This window comes from Thyridium curvatum, assembly GCF_004353045.1.
Source record: "Thyridium curvatum strain D216 chromosome Unknown NODE_124_length_70960_cov_83.235695, whole genome shotgun sequence".
In the NCBI taxonomy this organism is placed as follows: Eukaryota; Fungi; Ascomycota; class Sordariomycetes; order Thyridiales; family Thyridiaceae; genus Thyridium; species Thyridium curvatum.
In genome coordinates this window covers 26,843-46,704 of record NW_022156879.1, presented here as the reverse complement: position 1 = coordinate 46,704, position 19,862 = coordinate 26,843, and the positions used below count along the sequence as shown (strand labels likewise).

The following is a 19,862-nucleotide window of genomic DNA, read 5'->3' as shown; positions in this document are numbered from 1 at the left end:
ATCCAGAACTACGGTACGCGCCGTAAATGGCGATGTTGTCCTGAGACAGTGCACGCCCCACTTAAAATCGCACTTGGATACAACGCCGTTTCTCAGGGGTTATCATGGCTTTGTGATATTTGATGCTCAAAGAATCAGCCAATATTGGGTATTCCACTTTATTCTAATTTATTAATCTTTCATATCTCAGCTAGAAGTAGCAGCCGTCTTGCCCTTCCGGCGGCCCTCCGCCGCCTCTTGTCCCAGCTTCTCCAAAGCCGCTTCGTACTCTTCAATGCGCTCTTCACTAAATCTGCCGCCGGACCCCGACTTGCCATCGCCATCGCCGCCACCTCCGAGGACGATCTGCTCCACCTTATTTGACCGTTTGACCGTACCGCCGGATCCCCTGCCCTTCTTCCCTTGCCCTGCCACCTCCGGCCAGAACCAACCGGCCTCTTTTTTGGTGAACAGAGTCCATGCTTTGCCGGATCGCCCGGCGCGCGCCGTCCGACCCACGCGGTGCACGTAAGATGCGACGCTCGTGGGCATGTCATAGTTCACGACGTGGTCGAGGTGCGGCAGGTCGAGACCTCTCGAGGCAATGTCGGAAGCTATGAGGATGCGCAGCTTGTTAGCAGCGAACGACCGTAGGATCTTTCGCCGTTCCGAGGTCCGGATCGTGGATGTAAGGGTGCCAACTATCGAGCTGAACTGAGGTGCAAGTATGCCGATAAGTCTTGATAAACGGAGCGCGCTTTCATTCGACTTGGTGAAGACCAGTACCGTGGTGCTGAATTCGATTCGGCCAGATGAGCGAGCCTTTGTCTCTGAGGGCGTCTCAAGCTCTTCATCGGAGTCCTCTTCAGATTCTGAAGATGATGATGCAGAGCTCGTCTCACTTCCAGAGTCCGACTCTGAAGAGGTCGAGCTAGTCTCTGAATCGCTCTCGTCAGACGAGGTTTCGGAGTCCTCCTCTGCAGCCCTAGATCTTCTGGCTTGTACATTGCCAGTGCCACCCAAGTACTTGCTGTTAAGAAGCTCAACCAGGTACAGTGGCTTTTGAGATTCCTCCCGGATCTTCAGGCCGAATTCTTCGAGGAGGTCTGGTAAGACGAAGTCGCCAGCTTCTTCCGTCTTCGTACCTTCCAGAACGATATGTTTCGGTCTACTCAGCCGCAAGCCGTTGAGCAAGCTGAGATCCTTGGTCATTGTGGCGCTGAGCACAACTTTTCGAACTCCATTCTTGTTGGAGTCGGCAAACTCTCGCAGGCCGGTATGCTTGGGGTCGCCTAGCTTCTCCATCACCACTTCGAGCCATTGCTGGAAGCTCTGACCTAATAGCTTGTCCGCTTCGTCAATGACAAGCCATCGAACAAAGTCGAGACTGAACCCGGGAGTCGACTTGATGTGCTCGACTAGACGACCTGGAGTGCAGATCAAGACGTCAACTTTGGGTATATGCTCAACAACATGTTCTGGCAATGGTCTGGTCGAGTGCCGAGTGGCGTCCTTGGCCAGGTATGAATCGTCACCAAAAGGCCATCTTGCCCGCGCTTCGCAATACCGCTGGTAACCCAAGGGGTCGTATCTTTGATATTCTTCCATGATCGAAGACTGTTCCTTCTCTAGAGACTGGCTGCCCATGGCTACACCAACCTTTACGCGGCGCCTGTTGGATGTCGCAAACGCCGTGGCGCAGGCCTCGCAGACCTCCTTGGCTTGCTGGACAAGTTCTCTTGTAGGGACAACAATCAGTCCGCGCAATTTCGTAGTCAATGCCCGACTCAGGTCGCGCATCATTGGAAGAACGTATGCCAAGGTCTTGCCGGATCCTGTGGCGGCGGAGATCACCAAATCTCCTTGCCGTCCACACCCTGGCAATAATAGCGGGATGACGGCTGTCTGGACGGCGAACGCGTCTGTCCATCCCTTCTCACGCAGAGCCTTCTCAACGAGCGGCGGTATTCCGTGTTCTGGGTCGACGCCTAACGATGAAAAGGGCGCTCGAGTCTCTGGAGAAACTCGAATGGGCTCAGCCAGCCATGGCGGCAGGGTTTCGTATGATGGCTTCGATCTGTCAATAGGTATCGGCTCTGGTTGTGGGAGGGGTTCGAGGCCTTTGGCTTCGACTGGTTCAGCCACCAAGGTCGAGTCGAGAGCAGAATCTGCCCCTTCTACCGCTGAGTGAGTGGCCGCTTCATCGAGATTTCTCGTCCGTGTCAACGACTTCTCCTTCTTCGCTAAGACCGCCTTGTAACGGCCTTCTACCGCATCAGTTTCGTCATGCACAGTATTGCCAGTACTGGCTTTGGCCTTCTTGTCCTTCGACTTAGATTTGGATTGTAATGCTGCCGTGCTCCCATTCTCTGCTGGCGATTCTTGTAAAGATGTGACATGTTTGCTCGGTTCTGTTGAGAGACTGGTAGAGTTTTCACCACGCGTAATCGCCTCCTCGCTCTTCCTGGAGCTCCCCGGAGTGACAGAGTCTGATGCTTCATCAGGACTGTTGATCAAATCTCCGTCTGTCTTTGCCAATTCCGTCTGATCTCGCTTCGAGCGCTTCTTCGACGTAGTTTCAGCTACAGGAACATCCTCATAGTCGAAAACGATCTTCCTCTTGAGCGTAGAAGGCTCTGCCTTCGGTTTGGGTGGGGGAATGTATCGCGCGTAGGGTGTCGCGGAGCTGGGAGGCGGCACTGCGACGGCCGAAGGTGAGAAAGCGACAGGATCTGAAGTCGGCTTACTCCTACTCGGTTCCTTCGCCGGAGGGATGTATCGCGCGTACATCTTTGCGACCCCTCTGAGCGTGAGAAAAAGGTGCTTCTAGAAGGCGTATGCTCTGGAGTCGGTACAAGCTACTTGGGTATCACCAATGCCGCGCCAAAAAATAATAAATTTGGGGGATTTTCCTATCAGTTCACATCTCGCCTTGCGACACCGCCCTCACTATCTTATCTCACTCTATGCCAAAACCCACTGACACTGAGACAGTATGGCACAGCACATGCATCATTTAATGGTACGAAGCAGGGTGGTATCAATTATCATCGACTCCCCTAAGAATGATCGTACAAACTGCAAAGCAATACAGAAGCATGCATCTAAACTCAATGCTAGGTAATGCTCTATCCTTCGCTAAGCGCCCTATAAAGGCGGACGCAGAGACGACGCTCAACAGCGAAGCGAACCTATTTCAACCTCATCCCCGAGTAATCCTGCGCTTCTTGATCGTGCCACCGCCATCGGTATCTGCTGCCGGTGTCGCAGCTTCGCCATCGTCTTCGGTCGCAGCTGGATCGTCGCCAATCGCAACGCTCTCCTGCCTCGTAATCCCGGCGGCCCCTGCTGGCAAAGGTGGGACGCCACGCTGTTTCTCGGCAGCTCGCATATCACTAAGAAGCTTCTCTACCTCAACATACATGGCGCGCGTATCGTTGACCACGCCATCCTCGTCTACCTTATAGCCAAGAACGCTGGCATCACCCTCGCCTGTGTCTTCCCCTGTTGGCTCGGCGACCATGAAGGCCGGACCAGGGCCGCGATTCGAGTCAGGGTTGTACATGATCGCGTTGGAGAACATGTGCACCAGTTCACATTCCAGCTGGCTGCTGTTGATGATACCTCGCGGAGGAACAATGTCCTCGCTAATCGGTAGCCAGACACTACTGCCACCGCTATCGTCTTCAGGCAGGGCTGCCGCTGCACTGACGGCAGCCTTGTTGCCGTGGTTGATGGCCATGCGTATCGATTTGAGATCCACGGAACGCCGCACGATTGCGCTATAACCGGGAGCATCGCGATCTCGAATCTTGTTTGCGAACATGTTGGCATGCCGGTGACTGCCGATCTGGTCAAGGGCTGAGGCACTGATTCTCGGGAAGCCCTTGGTCCACAAGACATGAGTTGGTGGAGCAGAAATAAGACTTGGCTCAGCAGGCACTTCTGACTCGGCCCGTTTGCGCTTCTGGGCCCTGGACGAGACACCACCAGGTGTCGCCCTGCGGCGTCCGTGCGATGGTGCCTCTTTCACTGGTAGGTCGCGGAGCTCATCATGTGGCCGAGGGGTAGCTTCTTCATCCTTAATGATAGTAGATGCTTCGTCGGCTGACGGGCTACGCGTGCGATGTGCTTCTGCGGTGGACTCACGCGCTTTCTGCGCACTTCGCAGTGGTCGTCCGCGCTTGGGTGCAGCTGTGTCAGTCTTCTCTACTTCTTTAGATGACTGGCGTTTTCTCGAGGGTTGCCGACCAGTCAAAGAACTTGGAAGATCTGCAGGTGCCAATGGTGGACTCAAAGGCTCGAACGCAGGACTGGGAATGTCTCCGACCTCGGGACGCGGGGTGGATGGTGTTGGCTCCGAGGACTTCCAGCGAGTTCCTGTGCCGCGAGGCCCTTGGTAAGCAGCAGCCGTGTTGAGAGGCGTTTGTGGCAGAGCTTGCGCATGTCGAGCTTTTGAAAGCGGGGTCGGCGTTGAGACTCGTTGAGGAACAAGATGTTCAGGTACAGCTGGACGCTGCTGGTTGTACGGAGAGCTGTAAGGCTTCTGACTATCACTTTGAGTAGGAGCAGGAGATGCTGAGCCAGTAATCGCTGGTGATTGCACCTGGTTGACAGGAAGCGGGATATTTGTGGTTGCCGTCCGCTGTTGTTGTGGAGGCCCTGAAGGAATCGATGTTGAGGACGGTGGATTTGGTGTCGGTGGTTTGTTTGGTATTCTAGGAGGCCCAGACTGAGCAACGTTGTGTGGAGGAGGTAGAGGGGCTGGAGCAAGAATAGCTTGTTCAGGCGCAATAGGCCTTTGTAGTTGGGAGGTGGGCTGCCGTGGGGCCAGATGCTGGCCAGCGTGTTGTGGCGATTGCGTACTAGAGGGTGCCAATAACACGGCCTGCGGCTGTTGCAGTGATGAAGGCGCATGGGGGTGCGTCAAAGGAGCATGGCCCTGCTGAAGAACGCCTTGGTATTGCTGCTGTCCTGCCTGCGCAGTCCGGGCCGGAGGCTGACCCTTGGGAGGGGGATAAGGGGCGATGTTGGCCGGACTGCGTGGTTGTGAGGGCGGTCCAGATTGTGGCTGATAAGGAGGCTCCCACTTTAGCTGTCCAGTTGCGACACCTGGGTGAACTGGTACCTGGTGTTTTGCACTTCCATCCGCCCTCTGTTGAGATTCCGGGACTGGTGGTTGAGGGGTGGCCGGCCCTTGTGTGGGTCGAGGCGCAAGACCTGCAGCACCCTGAGGTAATTGCAGACCATGGGGCACAGCATTGGGGGGCCTTGGAGACTCCCGGCCCATGGGGCCTACGGCTGGCGATGCTGACCGCGATGCAACAGCAGGCTGGGACTGAGCGAGAACCGGTTGGCCGGGAGCTGCTAACCCTTGTACAGCGGGAGATATCGGGCGTGGTTGCGGCACCGGTGAATGCTTCGCTGTGTCCTGCAGATGATTCACGGCCGTAGGGACCGGCGAAGGGGCAGCCCCATTAGGCCTTTGTCCGTATCGCTGTCCTGTAGCTGCTGCGGCTCCGTTCTGAAGGCTGGCATGACTGCTCACGGCCTCTGCCTCCTTCTCGATGGTCTGTATCTCTTTCTGCAAGATATCGAAGCGTCGTTCATCCTCCCTGATTGACCGGACGACATGGTCCCGATACCGCGCGTAAAGCCTCTCTACAAAGACAGGGAGTTTATCGAGATGAAGACGCGCCTCCTGCAAAGTTGGCAGCGGCGGTGATTGCAGCTTGCGTTTTTTGCTGTTAGGCGACAAGCTACCCTCGAGTTTATCGGCATTATTACGGCCGTCCTCGCCCTTGAGTTCGTCGCGCAGAAGCTGCAGAAACAGCTCCTGGAGCGACTCGGGGCTCAGTCGACTGGCATCGTAGGTCGGACCATCTCGAATCAGACCGTTGTTTCTTAGGTTGCTTGAGATCTGGGCGAAGGCAGTTGTCTCGACGCCGTACTGGAGGAGCGATTGGAATAATAATAGCGATTCGAGTGGCGTGTAGGCCGCGGTGTTAGTCATGGGCCAGTATCCGCCTCGCCAGCGTTCGAGGGGACTGTCGCGTCTCTGGAGAAGATGAATGGGCGCCACGATCTGGGATGACGGTCGGTCAGTCGCGCCCGACGCGAACGCACGCGATGAGTCTGGGGCCGGATCTGGGCCGAAAACTGCGGATCAAACGTACCGCCAGCCTTCAGACAGACACTCCGGGCAGTTCCGACGATGGGAAGGACAAAATCATTAATTAATGGTGGATATTAAGGCTCGTTTGGCGCCTGGCTGGTTCGCGATGTCGTCGAGAAAGATTTGCTTCGTTGTTTTCAAGTCACGTGAGTGGGATCCTCGGATGGGAAGGGAGCTGTGACCTGGGCCGACTTTTTTGGGTTTTGTTTCGCTGGCTGGCTGGCAGTTGCACTGATGGTTGATTGGGAGGAGAAGGGGAGATCGGCGAGAAATTGTTAGGGAGCGAAAATGAGCAACACAGCGCGCAATGCTAACTTTCCCGCTAGCCCGGTCATGTGACACGCTTTCTTTGACGATTCATCCCCATCCATCCACCCGGCAAAGTGCTTCATCTTCGATTTTTACGATGCAGCAAACCTGAAAGAAGCATTCCAACGGCATGCAGCTTGGCTTCGCCATTACTTCTCCATATTCTCGCCATCTTGATCGAGCATCAATACTCTAAGATGTAGCCTGCAAACAAGCGTCTCTACTCTGCCACAGAGCCGGCTTCAAGGAGCGGCCAGTACCCGAGTCGACTGGCAAAGGGGTGTTGCCTTATATATCTCCGGAAATGCCATCCAGAATTTCATCATGCAACCTACCTACGTACCTAATGCTGCAAGGAAGGTGTAGTCACTGTGAGCTGGAGGAACCCCCTGCAAATGGTCGGCAAAAGACAGGATTCGTCCGAAATGAAGTGTTGGGCATGAAGGGCATATCATTGGCTAACAGCTCCTATCTGGGGAACGGGATAGGGGCCTAGGCTGGTTCTACTCGAGCCAAAATGCACACGGTGGACGGTAAGTTCTCGAATAAGGTCAAGTAGACCTGGCTAGATGCGGGTAGCTTCCTAGTGGTAGGCGCAGGAATGAAGCAGCAGGGCTGGACAATCAATTCCGTCCAGGTAATCAATCTTCCCCAACCAGCGGATGCAATATTGCATCTTGATTGCTCCTCAGGTGTGCCTGAGCAAGGTCGTGCACTCGTGTGATTCCAGGATGCGATGCGGCTCTTCTGTCCCGTCTGTAGCTGACACTTGTACCCGGTCTGCATGGGTGGGCCGAATTGCATACATGTATGCACTTTATGCGTTGAATCCCTGCACATCCCCCCGAGTCCGACGCTCAGACTTGGAAAGGATCTGGGGTTTGTTTTCTCGTGTCCTCTCTACCGCCTAGAGGCTCTCTCTACCCTCGACATAAAAGGAGTGCACCCGATTGTACAAGTAGCAATCTGCAAGGTCATGGGGTGAGCTTGGTGAGTAGATCACCTGGATAAAGTCCATAAGTGTGGTGGACTTGGGTAAAGTATGATGCACACTTCAATCTTCATTTCGTCCAGGGGTCATGCCGCCCTGGTCACGTCTTAATTTTCATGCAATTTGACCCGAGGGACAGTCCAGCCAGGCCCCCTGTAGGCTGTAGCACAAGGAAGATTGCCTTTCCATTTGATCGTGGGGACAGATTTTGATCAGCAGCGAGGACACCGCATGCGCTGGGCTGATGAAGGGCAGGGCCAGTGACCGCATGAATGGCCAGACCCACCGTAATGTCGTTGCTGGCACCAGCATTCCCGAGGCAGAGATGAGGAGAGACAAGAGCTGCGACAAACATCTTTTGACTGTTTCAGACGAGTCGTGCCTAAAGGTCATTGCATTTCTGGCTATCGTTCGGTTCATCATTTCTGGTGGGAGGGGTTGATTTCCCTTTGCAGATCTGGCGGGAACCGCAGAAGGAAGGGAGGGAGAGGGAGATCATCGCGCGCTTGGCTGCAAGGTTTGATGGCTTTGCTTGATGTTCGGAGCAACCAGCCAACAGCAACCAGATACCATCCCTCTGCCATCAAAGAACTAAGGTAACTAATTGTAACCCGAATGGAACCGCCCGAGCAGAAATAATGGATAGCCCGGCTCAGGTGGTAAAAAGGAAATAGTGCGCCAGGGTCAATCTCCAGCGCTCCCCCACAGCATCATTGATGCGCGCGCCTTCACTAGCAGGACCTGGCCAGGGGGCCCATTTTAGTGGCCGCAACCCGAATGACGCTGGGCCGTGCGCTAACAGACCAGACCCGCGCTGGCGGGCGTTCCACCCCGCCCCCTTTCCCGCAGCTAGCTTTAACTACAAGTACCTACAAGGAGAAGGTTCGACCAACCTGGCCCGTTTTGAATGCGCGACCCTGCAGGTGATGAACTACACCGACTGAAGAACTTGCCGTGCTCCGTAATTCCCTTGTCGTTGAAAGTTCGTTGTGGCACCCCTAAACTCGACTGCCACTGGTCACTTGCACTTGCTGTCACTTGTATTTTAACTCTCCTATCAGCTGGCCGCAATTCTGGCGGCCCTTGTTTAAGCATCCATCCCCTTGCCCTCCTCCTCCTTCAACTTGATCCCCTCCCCCAACTTCTCTAGAACCACTTACCCTTCTTACCTATTCTCAAGCACTTTTCAACTCGAGCATTGCGAACAAGGCATACAATAGACACCAAGAAAAAACGAGCCGAGTATCTTCAAGAGCCAGCCAAGTAATAGCAGCCATGACTGACGAGGAGCTCGACCGTGACTGGAAGCCCAATGGCCGCCGACCGCAGTCGTACGTCTCCAAGTCCCTCGCCACATTTGATGCATCAAACAGACTGCTGACAGTCAGACCTGCCCAGAACAATTGCGCGGTCCTTCTCCGCAGAGCTGATGGACATTTTCCGCATCGAGAACAGTGTGGCCGACTTGGATGAGCAAGTGGACAAGCGGTGAGTATCCTCTACCATTCAGTAGGCCTAGCCTGCTCGACCCGACCCCTCGATACCGGTCCACGGCTGGCACTCGTCCTACCTCGTCTGTTCAATCCCATCGCAAAAGTCACTAACAACGGCATTTTCTCCCTTGCCACAGGAAGCAGACCCTGAACAACCAGACAACCGAGCTACAGGCCCTCGAGGCGCGCATCAAGGAGATGGAGGCACGGCTCAAGACCCAGGGCAAGGACCGGCCAAGCGGCTCCGACCAGCAGCAGAAATCTCCCGCCACCAGCCCACGACACCAGCGTGCGCCCCTGAGCAACGCTTTTGGCGAGCAGCCCCCTCCGCCCGTGGAGAAGGACCTCCCTCTGCGGGGCGACCAGAAGTACGGCGGCAGCAGGCCCGGCACGGCGAGAGCCAGCCAACAGGCGGTGCCGGGGGCCCTGCCGCCCACCCCGACCGCCAGTGAAGGTGAATAGATTCAGCCTTGCTTCTTCTCAGACTCTGCCTTTTTGCTGCTTGCGGTGAACGGGGTGTGGGCAGAGTGCTAACGTTTTGTTCTTGTTGCTGTCCCAGATGGCGAGCACGAGGCATGAGCAACGAAGCAACTCGGGCAAGACTTGGGAGGAGCTTAAGATGCCTACCCTACCGTATCGTCTCCTTTGATTATTATCTCACCGAATGGCCTCCGCCGCCAGTCGCATACACGACCAACCCTGCATTTCCCAAATCGGGCTCGAGGAGAACGATCACAAAGATACCCACACATTCATGCTGCTTTCGTCCTGTCCGTCTGTCAAATCAGCCAGCACGTATTCCTCTTTCCGGCGTTTTTCGACTAGCACCCTCACCAGCCCTGGCTAGTCGGTTGATTTCTCTTACTCTCGTTATTTACCTGTTTTGCACGATGATGGCACGGAGGTGGGGTGGGTGTTTTCAGCACAGCACACACGTGAAGTGAAATTCGGAATAATTGCGCGGCATTTCCATTGGGGAGCATTCGTTTGGATGGCTTGGTTTCGGGATGTCTTTATGTGCGCTAGCTTTTCATGGCTTGGATGTCTACCACCGAGGGGGAGGAGGGTTCGTTGAGATCTGTACTGTACATAGATGCTGCTACAACCTAATGAGCATCAGATTGGATACGCCAGTCTGCATCGCTGCAAACCCCATCCTCGTCAAATGTGCTGTTTTGCAAGCGTAAGTTTTCGTGACTTGGCGATTGGTTGAGAGACGGAGCGAATCGGGTCACTTACATGCTTGGTACGGCAGAATGCATGCATGCCCCTTAAAACGGGAGCATCAAACCTCAACGTCCAGCATTTCAACGGTTCTCGTAAAGACAGACATCAAACTTCCGAAGGAGAACAGAGCCTCTGAGATAGAGAGAGAGAAGAGCTGGTTCAATTATTAAGCCCATCCGGGACCGGATAAATTACCGCGATTATTCTAATCGAAGAAAAACACATGCCGCCCCCCCCAATTCTCGATCTGCTTTTTTTTTCTCAACTGGAAAGAGCATTACCTGCGGGAAATGGACCTTTCACAAAGCCTTGTTGGCAAAGCCGATCCGCTCATTGCCAGCGTCGAAGACGACGTACATGGACTTGAGCCAGGTATCTCCGAGGATACCAAACTCCATGTCCGGGAAGCCGTATTGTATGCCGCCGTAGCACTCGGTCTTGGTGATGTTCTCGAAGTTCATGTAGTGGCCGGGCACCTTGCCTACCCAACCGTCGTTGAAGCCGAACTCGAAATCGGGAAGCGCACTGCTCTGGTTGCAAGGGAAGAGGTAGCCATCGTAGAATTCGTCCATATGGGCACCGGGGACCTGGGACCAGTACATGTCGACGAGCTCCTCCGGCAGGAGCATGAGAGTCGTGCCCGTGTCGGCGACCATAGGCCAGTGGTGGATGTACCACGTGTTCATGCTGCTGACGTGGATGCGCTCGAGGTTGAACTTCCAGAAGTGCGATGTGGCATCAACCTTGTGGTAGGTGATGTTGCCGGTATATTTGCTGCGGTCAATATACTGCCCCCGTGTCAGTCCACATTTCGACGTTCAAATGGAGCCATGGAGATGAGACTTACCCCGAAATCATACGTTCCCTCGGCCTGGTACTTGAGATCCACAGAGAAGAGATTGTTGTCGAGTTGGTCACCCAGCTGCTGGAGAATGGTAGGCTGTTTAGGCCATGCAGTGCTGGGGTGGTTGATGGCCAAGCCTAGTAGACCAGACATGGACCGGTCACTTGTCAGGGAGCTTGATACGGTCCCGGCAGACTCAATTGTCGCATTGGGCAGGACAACGTTGCCAAGCTGCACGATATCGTTGTAAACCGTTCCCGCGGCAAAGCTCCCGTCACCATATGAGATTGCCCAGGTGGTGTTGGCGACCCTGGAGGACGACGTTGAGGACTCTGGTCGGTATATCTTCTGTCCCGCTACCTGACGAGAGGGTGTATCAGAGCTGAAGACCCATCTATATAGAAACCATCTGTTAGTCATGGTCATGAGCCCTCGCAAAAACAAGGGAAGAATTGGAACTGACAGATCCGCCGAGCCAGTGTCGAGGTCCAGGTGAATCAACTGCGGAGGTGTTCCGACCAAGACAGGGCTCAAATATTCTCTATCATTGGTCTGATTCCAGGCAGGCACAGTACCCTTTCCTGGGCCGGAGGACTTGTCGACCGGGATGATGCCGCCAGTGAGTTGATGTCGATCGGGAAGAGGAACGCCGTATTTCTGGGAAATCTTCAACCACTCTCGGTGGGGATTGAACCGATATCGAGCATTGTACTTGGCAGGGACAGAAAAAGTCGAGACATCTCGGAGATAAGGGCGCGCGTCGACTGAGATGCAAAGAAGCACGGCGACGAGGATGACCTGGAAGAGCTCCATCGTGCGTTGCTGCAAGAGAACGTGTTGTGGCTGTCTAAGAGCCTTTGTCAGGGGATATCCAGGTCGGCAAAAAAAGAGTGACTCGACAGATGCTTTAAAAAGTCTCGAGAGGAAAAGAACGTTGATTTAATGAACGATTGTCGTCATACGCGTAGGCTACCACGTGTAGGGGAAGGCTTGCACGTCCGTGCCTGCCCTTAAATGACAAGATGAGAAATGGGATGAGGTAGAAACGAGTGCAGAGTGACGAGAAGGTGAGGAAGAGCTGAGGGCAAGCTCAATTAGTGCTTGTATATGGGATGATAAAACGAATGAGTTCACTCCTGTCCATCCCCTTTCCCATGGGTATTTGGAAATCAGGAGTCAATCACAAATCACAGGTGAAAGGTGAAAGGTGAAAGGTACTCTATTTGATATTATGGGTAGTCTCGCTGATATCCAACGAGGATGCCGTACAGGGTCGGGTAGAAACAACTGTACAAGGAGAGAAATCCGCTTCGTACTACCGACAAGTTTGCTATGCCATCATCATGAGAAGCACTAAGACCCATTGTCGCTCGTAAAACCCAGTGTAAGTCCTGAATACTAGGTAGGGTAGAAATGCAACCTGCCATGTGGCTCACGCATGTAGTCTAGATTGACAAACAAACTGGGATTGGAGGAATCAGTTTCCGCTCTCTCAGATCCGGTAAATGGGCTCGGGACTGGCAATGAGTGGCTGTCGTCCCCTGTTATTGTGTGAAGCGACATGTCTCGCGGCAACTCGCCAACGCTGCCGTGGTGAGACGAAGAGATGCTGAGCTGCACGTAAGCGGCCGTGACCGAGCAAACCCCCTTCACCAACACGGGCCTTTTCTCACGCCATACGCGCTGACTAGCTATGTCACAGGTCCTCGAAGAGTTCACAAGGCATCCCTCGCGTAACGTTGAGAGAAGTGCCACATGCAGATGCTGTACTGTGCTTGGCGAGGTCCTGAATAAATGACCGAGTTTCAGGTATCTACCCTATCAACAACGGCCATGGCACATGGATTGTGGCCCCAGCCTTGACAAATCGTAACAAGTCACAAAATATTTCAAATTTGGTGCGTAATTGTGGTATATTCGCTGGGATTCATGTCTACATCAAATCATCCGGAACTCCGAGACCCGGTCTAACGGTCATAGCGGATCACAACTCATCGTGCTTGACTGCCTCGCCGTCCTTCTCCTCCTTCTTTGCCCCCTGGTTCTGCTCTTGCTCTGCTTTGTATTGTTTGAGGATCTCCTCGAGCTCCTCGTTGCTCGGTATCTGGCCGTCCTCCCCGACATTCAGCTTGATTGTCTGACCCGCGGCCGGCTCATCCGTCTTCGATGATTTGGGCTTCTTCGTCTTGCTCGACTTCGACTTCGCCTTCTTCTTGTTCTTGCCCTCAAAGTTTCGGACAGCTTTCATGGCAAGGTCCATGCCTGCCTTGTCAAGCTTCTCTCGCTTGAGCTTCAGGTCCTTGATCGTCAGGACAGGGTCGTCTGCCGGGCCAAGCTTGGCCTGCTCAGCGATCTTCTCATCCAGCCACGCAGTGACAGTCTTGAAGAGGTCCTCGGATTCCTTGAGGTCTTCAAGAGTATACAACGGCGGGACGGGGCCACGCTCCTTCAGGACGTCGTCCATATCCGGCTCTTTGGTGGTAGAAGCAGCGTCCTCGTCTTCAAGACCGTCGAAATCGTCCTTGGAAGGGGCAGCTGTGGTCGAAGAGGCTTCGGTCGTTGTAGAAGAAGACGATGAAGAGGCCAAGAATGCCTTGTGCTCAGCGATCTTTTCCTTGATGGACTTGACAAAATCATCTGTTTGCTTCAAAGCGTCCTTGAGCCCTTGGACGAGCTCGGGTCGCTTCGCGTTTTCATCAATGCGATTCTGTATGGGCCCAACAATGTCTTGCAGTGCCTTCAGTTTCTTCTTCAACTCGTCTCGTGAAGCATCCGCGCCGTCGCCATACAGCCAATCGCTTGTCTCGCTGCTCTGCTTCTCAAGCTTTGATCGCTCTTCGTCGGACGATACGGCAATGAAGGATTCGCTGTCGAGCAAGTCACGCACCTTGTACGTAAAGGCCTCAAGCTGGTTGAGTGCCTCCTCCCTCTGTTGCCGCGACCGGTCGGAAGCCGTAAAAGCCTTGAGTCTGTCCTTGAGTGATGCAATTTGGGTCTTGGAGAGCTGAGGATTGCCCGCCTTCTCGAGGCTGTAGTCAACGGGGATTGAGACCAGCTTCTTCTTCAAAACTTTCTCCTTGGCATCACTCGGTTCAGCAGCGGAGCTGGCCGTTGTAGTAGCTGAGGAAGAAGATTGGGTAGAGGCAGAAGAGGAGGTGGACTCTGTAGAAGTTGAGGAAGCATCAAATAGCGTCTCCTCACCACTTGCAGTTGCCTCTTCTCCCTTGAGCGGCTCTTGGTCCTTGGATTTTCCAAACCCAAAAAGATTCTTGACACCGTCAACGAAGCCTTCCTTCTCCTGATCTTCGACCTCGCACTCAACGGCGGCCTTGGTGATCTCAACCTCGCCGTTCTCGCTGCTCAGGCGCATCGCAGCCTTGAAAGAGGCCGTGGTAGTATCGCAGCCATACTTGTCACCGAGCATTGCCACCGTGGCAGTGAGGTTCTTGGTGGCGAATAGCTTGGTGGGCTTCTGTACCAGGTCGGAAGCGGTTGCTTGAGAGGGGACTTGCTGATAAAATTCCACAGTGAAATCCTCTTTGTTGGAAAAGGTAATCTCCTTGGGTTGAGCTCCGAGATGGGAGGTAGGTGTCCACAGGCGCTGGTGCTGGAGCTTGCCCTTGCTGTTGGTCCATTTGATACCGGCAGGATATGACGCGCCCTCCGATACACGGATTTCCTTGACACGGAAACTGGGGCTGATATCAGCGGCCCTGAAACCCGCTCCGAACACTGCAGCCTCGTCTGAGTTGACATTGGTGCGGAGCTTATCCGCGTTGCCAAATAGGCCTTCCAGCTGCTTCTGGACGAACGGCGTGCGGGAGGCACCTCCGTGGAGGATGACAGAGTCCAGGTCCGCATCCTTCAGACCAGCCATTGCCAACGCATTGCGTACAGCAACAGCGACTCGGTCAGCGTGCGCCTCGGCCATCTTCTCAAAAGCCGTACGCTCGATCTTGTACTTGAAGTCTACGTCGTCGAAGAGGCCCTCGAAGCTAGCCTGGGTGTTGCTGTTTGCGCTGAGAACATGGCGCAACCTCTCGGCGTCCTTGGTCAGTTTGGCGACAGCACGGCCATGAGCCTTGACTTTGTCAGCCGTGACACCGGCCTTCTTGGCGGCAGGCGAGTCAACAAATTGAGCGACCATGTCGTCGACGATGAGCGAGTTCAGGGCGTCGCCGCCTAGAGTCCTATCCCAGCCACTGCCCAGCACCTGGACCTCCTGGACCGTCTTGTTGAATTTGCCAACATCTTTGACAGTGCGGCTCTGGAACTTCATGACGGTGGCTTTGGTTGATCCCGCACCCATGTCAAAAACCATGTGAATCTCGGGCTTCGCTCCATCATTCACGTTGGGGAACTGGCGGCTTGTCGCATAGTGGAGGCCAACTGCGAGACCGTCGCTGATCAGAGACAGGACACGCAGCCCGGCAAGTTCAGCTGCCAGCTCCACTGCGCGCTTCTCCTCGACGGTGAAGAACGGAGGCACGGTGAGAACCACAGAACGAACAGTTGTTCCAGAGCCTGCCAGAGACTCTGCGTTCTTTTGGACGCTCTGCAGCTGCATCGCCAGCAGCTCCTCCACCAACCAGGCCTCCTCCTCTTGTGTAAAAGCCCCCTTGCTCTTGAATGCCGCAGTAATTCTCGTCTTATCCGCCTCGATCTGAAGACCTGGGTGTCTGGCTGCGTACTCTGTCACGACGGGATCGGTCACGGGCAGACCCAAAAGAGTCTTGAGGTTGGGGTAAACATCGCCTGAGAATCGAGGAGCGAGGGCCATTGCATCAGAGCCGTACAGTCGTTCCGGGTAGGCACCTGCTTTCGGTCCATTTTGCGACGGCTTGAAGGCAACGGCTGAAGCTTCTTTTCTCCTCGAGTCCTTGGTCAGGACAATCTCCAAGGGTATGCCAGGCTTGACCAGTGCCGCCTTGATGTACTCCGTGCCGAGATCAATACCTAGCACGGCAGACACCGCAAAGACCTGTGCGGAAAAGAAGAAGACGGCGCAGAGGAAAAGCGACAAAGGCGACCACCGACTTCGCGCCATGGTGGCAGTAGAATCTTGGGCGCAAACAGCCCCAAGTCAAGATTGATTTAGCGGTAAATCAAGGCCGCGCTGTTGAGGATAGACAAGACCGGTACGCACAGAAGCAACTGCGCTCACCAGCTACTTCAACAAAGAAACAAGATGCAGGGCAGGGCCAAAAAGGAACAAGCTTAAAGCTGTGGGAAGTCGTTGGAGAATGAATGTAGGCAGACTGGAAAGCTCTGGGAGCAGCAGCACAGACAGCGAGCGCGCTATGTAGTCCACAAGTCAATGGACCCAGCCAGCCTGGCACGTAATCTGGCCTCAAGAAAAAAGATTCGACTGTCTTCTAGGTATCCCTGGTGGTGAATTGGCTTGGTGAGGAATCTCACAGGGCCGGGCCACATGTACTGAGTTACCCTTAGTTAACAGTTATGTCACAGCGGACTTGGCGCTAGGAAGAGGACAGCTTTGGATTTTGGTGGCCCCTGGTCGGTTCCTGGGATGATGACACTGATAAGCCGCCCATTGGCGCGATAAGAACATATCTCCACTGAAAAATAATCCCCCAAGACGCACGCGTGCGGTGGGCTGCTTGGCCCTCGTGGCCCTCCCCACCACACCAGGACTCACAATGCCGCATCCTGCGCCTCCACCAGCAGACCTCTCACCTCCAGCTGCCTTTCCTCCATTGGTGGCTCAAAGGCTTTTGGGAAGTTAGTTGAGGAGGTGAGCGTAGTCGGGCACAGCCGCAAACACTACCCTCACACACATGCTTTTGCAAGAAATAGAAACCTGCATAAAATAAGAGACAAGCAAGGTTAACTATGCAGGCGGTCTCCCCAGACATGAAAGCAATGCTCTATCCATTGTGCATTCGTGTCGCACTGCATCAAGAGGCTTTTTTTACTCGAGTCCAGTCCAGTACTCCATATGGTCCAGCCGAGTCCAACGGGAAAGAACATAGCAAGGCTCTGAGATGCCATAACTCAGAGCTATACCAAGACCGTACGATTTGCGTGCCTATATCGTGAGAGGGAAATCGACTTTGGCTAGATGGTCTAAAATTCAAGACGTAAATCCTTCTGACAGGAGTGTTGAACAAGAGTTCTTCGGTTGATGCCTTTGCGCATGGAAATGTAGTTGGCGAGCTAGCAGCCAGCCTCAGACAGGTTGACAATTTACTATCGATGGAAGAAAAGATGTCGAGGGGATCTTTCCGGGGGGAACAATAGTCATCGATGTACGTTTCAAATCCTTTGAACACCAGTAAACATAAGAAAGAGAGTTCTTTTCAGTTCATCAGACCTGGTCTAGGTAACACGGCTCTGCGCATTATGTATGATCTGCAGAGCGGGTTGCAACAATGCTACATTCAGACATGACGTTCCTGTGTCATATAGATGGCCAGACTTATTATGGAATGTATACGGTTATTTGCGTCAATCTCATCTCGGCTCTCGTCCACCGGTTGCGGGGAAATAAGCGGCGCATAGCAGCACCGTGGGGAGATTGCCATCCCGGAATCTTCCCAAAAAGGGGCCCAATCTGGCTAATATGTTCCGGCAACGTTTTGCGCTGCTTCCATCAACGAGCTCACTCCTTCGCCCTGAAGTCTGTGTGAGGGCCAAACTCTGAATCCTGGATATTCAATGCATAATGAGGTTTCTGCCGAAGGTAGGCTGTATAGTATGAGCATATATGAACGGTGTTTATTACGTGGCGTTCATTCTGAACATGGATATAAATGGACCTCGACGACATCCATCTTCTGCCCTTAGCAACTTCTCAGTCATGAGATAGACGCAGACACTGTCTATTCTTCCCGAGCACATCCAAATACGCGAGATCTTCAACAGAAAACATGCGTTTCGACCAGTATATCGCGGTGGCCACGGCCAGTCTTGCCAGTACCGCACTGGGGGCAAAGTGTACAGCTAACAAAGTCATCGACAATTTTGCTACATTCGCGAACAAGACCAACACATTGCAGTCAGTTAGTGGAGGTAAGTGTCATTGACTGTGCTTTCAGCACCGGCGGCTCCAGCAATGCCTTGACTGACTCCGTATAGACGACAACTCCATGACCTCAATCAGCGCGAGCGGCTCCACCCTCACATTCACTCCCAAGGCCGGATCGTACTTCTACGAGAACTTTCCATGCACCAATGCCGCTGCAGACAGCTACAATGCCCTGTCTTTCACCCTCTCTGGCCCCGCACAGGCTTCGTTCCTCATCGAGTTGCAGTCGCGTGCAAACTGCGAGGCCACCAGCTACAAAAGTGCTTATCACAATGTCACAGTCCCTGCTACTGCTGGTGCTGTTACGATTCCGCTGAACGAATTTGCCAACGCGAGTCTCACCGCTATTACCTCGTTCACTTGGTCTACATTTACCAAGACTGGCTCACCCTACTCCATCAGTAACATTCAGCTCGTCTGCGCCAAGTAAGCGAGACGGGACTGCGTTAACTTGGTCGTTGGAGAGGCCGGTTTGTACAGGGAGCTGTGCCGCCTGTTTGTTTTCTTGTACATAATTTGCGTATCATCGCTGGGAGTAAATAGATCGCGAATGAGTTTGCTGCAGGTCTTTTCCGACGTATAGTGTACATATGTACTATCCAACTATACTATGGTTGGTCTCTACTCGACATGCTTTCATCAACAACTGTCAATGCTAAAGACGTAGTTTTGAATGTACGGTACTTGCCGTATGCTCCAAAAAAGCTTTTGATGAGATTTGTGTATTGCAAATAAAGAGGAATAGCATGTGAGTTACATCATTGCAAGCCACCACTTAGAAGAATGCTCTGTCCTGTCATATAGCCAGTTTTGCATAGCATCATCACCACGTTCGCGACCTCTTGTGGAGTTCCCAATCTGCCAACAGGTATGTTCTTCACGTCTCCCGGAGTGCCCGCAACGTATTTGGCATCTGGAATCATGCCCGTGTCGCCAATCATGGCTGGCGCCACGTCGTTGACAGTGATCCCATCGGCTGCGTGTTTCCTCGCCAGATTCTTCATCATCCCAGTCATGCCGGCCTTACTGGCAGCATAGTGACAGCCATTGATCCCCCCACCCTGCCCGGAAATGGAAGATATGAAGACAATACGGCCCCATTTCCTCTCTGTCATACCGGGAATGCAGCCCTTGGCGAGGATAAAAGCTGATCGCAAGTTCACTGTCAAGGTATAGTCGAACTCGTCAAGAGGTATGTCGTTGATCATTGGGATACGCTTGCCGTATCCAGCGTTAGGGATGAGAATGTCTGGCGTCCGGCCATGCTGCTCTTCAACATTTGCCATCATTGACGTCAAACCGTCGGCAGAAGCCATGTCGACCTGGTGAGTTGAGATCTTCTGGGCAGCATGGCTGCCATCCTTGGTGAGTAGCTGCACGAGCTCATCGACGGCCGCTTTGTTGCGGTTATAAGTCAGCGCGAGAGAAGCTCCTTCTCCCCACAGTTCAATGGCACAGGCTCTTCCAATTCTGCGAGGAGGGGTCGTAGTGAGGTTAGCCAAACCAGACACATCAAGTATACTCGATCCAGGAGGCCACTGGTACTTACCCACCGGATGCACCTGTAATCAGGGCAAGCCGTCCTGCTACTGTGTTGTCTGCTGCAGCCATGTTGATCCTAGCGTTGCTGACCTGAACGACTCTATGAATCCCAGTGTCTGGCAATTGCGACCCTTACAAAGCTGACCAGACTCGCTGATCTCGACGATGTCGGACGGATGACGGAGAACAGGCCGGCAGCGGGGTTACCCCACTGCAAGAGCATTTCCTATCAGCTTAGGTACGCTAAAAGACGG

General features: G+C 53.7%; 7 protein-coding genes across 7 annotated transcripts; 2 read left to right on the top strand and 5 right to left on the bottom strand.

The window, feature by feature from the left end:
* Positions 1–186: 186 nt before the first annotated feature.
* E0L32_011922 (uncharacterized protein) lies at positions 187–2,769 on the bottom strand (the record flags this gene model as incomplete). The annotated part of the gene is made up of 1 exon (XM_031134705.1): positions 187–2,769. One exon carries the CDS (start codon positions 2,767–2,769, stop codon positions 187–189), a length of 2,583 nt encoding a protein of 860 aa, XP_030999722.1.
* Positions 2,770–3,181: 412 nt separating this feature from the next.
* On the bottom strand, positions 3,182–5,992 carry E0L32_011921 (uncharacterized protein; the record flags this gene model as incomplete). Its single annotated transcript, XM_031134704.1, has 1 exon — positions 3,182–5,992. The coding sequence occupies one exon, from the start codon at positions 5,990–5,992 to the stop codon at positions 3,182–3,184; it is 2,811 nt and encodes a 936-aa protein (XP_030999721.1).
* A 2,737-nt stretch (positions 5,993–8,729) lies between these two features.
* E0L32_011920 (uncharacterized protein) lies at positions 8,730–9,409 on the top strand (the record flags this gene model as incomplete). Its single annotated transcript, XM_031134703.1, has 3 exons — positions 8,730–8,785; positions 8,853–8,942; positions 9,085–9,409. The coding sequence occupies 3 exons, from the start codon at positions 8,730–8,732 to the stop codon at positions 9,407–9,409; spliced, it is 471 nt and encodes a 156-aa protein (XP_030999720.1).
* A 1,064-nt stretch (positions 9,410–10,473) lies between these two features.
* Positions 10,474–11,831, bottom strand: E0L32_011919 (uncharacterized protein; the record flags this gene model as incomplete). The annotated part of the gene is made up of 3 exons (XM_031134701.1): positions 10,474–10,962; positions 11,022–11,427; positions 11,482–11,831. The coding sequence occupies 3 exons, from the start codon at positions 11,829–11,831 to the stop codon at positions 10,474–10,476; spliced, it is 1,245 nt and encodes a 414-aa protein (XP_030999719.1).
* A 1,171-nt stretch (positions 11,832–13,002) lies between these two features.
* Positions 13,003–16,065, bottom strand: E0L32_011918 (uncharacterized protein; the record flags this gene model as incomplete). The annotated part of the gene is made up of 1 exon (XM_031134700.1): positions 13,003–16,065. One exon carries the CDS (start codon positions 16,063–16,065, stop codon positions 13,003–13,005), a length of 3,063 nt encoding a protein of 1,020 aa, XP_030999718.1.
* A 1,843-nt stretch (positions 16,066–17,908) lies between these two features.
* On the top strand, positions 17,909–18,496 carry E0L32_011917 (uncharacterized protein; the record flags this gene model as incomplete). Its single annotated transcript, XM_031134699.1, has 2 exons — positions 17,909–18,050; positions 18,117–18,496. The coding sequence occupies 2 exons, from the start codon at positions 17,909–17,911 to the stop codon at positions 18,494–18,496; spliced, it is 522 nt and encodes a 173-aa protein (XP_030999717.1).
* Positions 18,497–18,824: 328 nt separating this feature from the next.
* On the bottom strand, positions 18,825–19,677 carry E0L32_011916 (uncharacterized protein; the record flags this gene model as incomplete). Its single annotated transcript, XM_031134698.1, has 2 exons — positions 18,825–19,536; positions 19,616–19,677. 2 exons carry the CDS (start codon positions 19,675–19,677, stop codon positions 18,825–18,827), a joined length of 774 nt encoding a protein of 257 aa, XP_030999716.1.
* Positions 19,678–19,862: the final 185 nt, after the last annotated feature.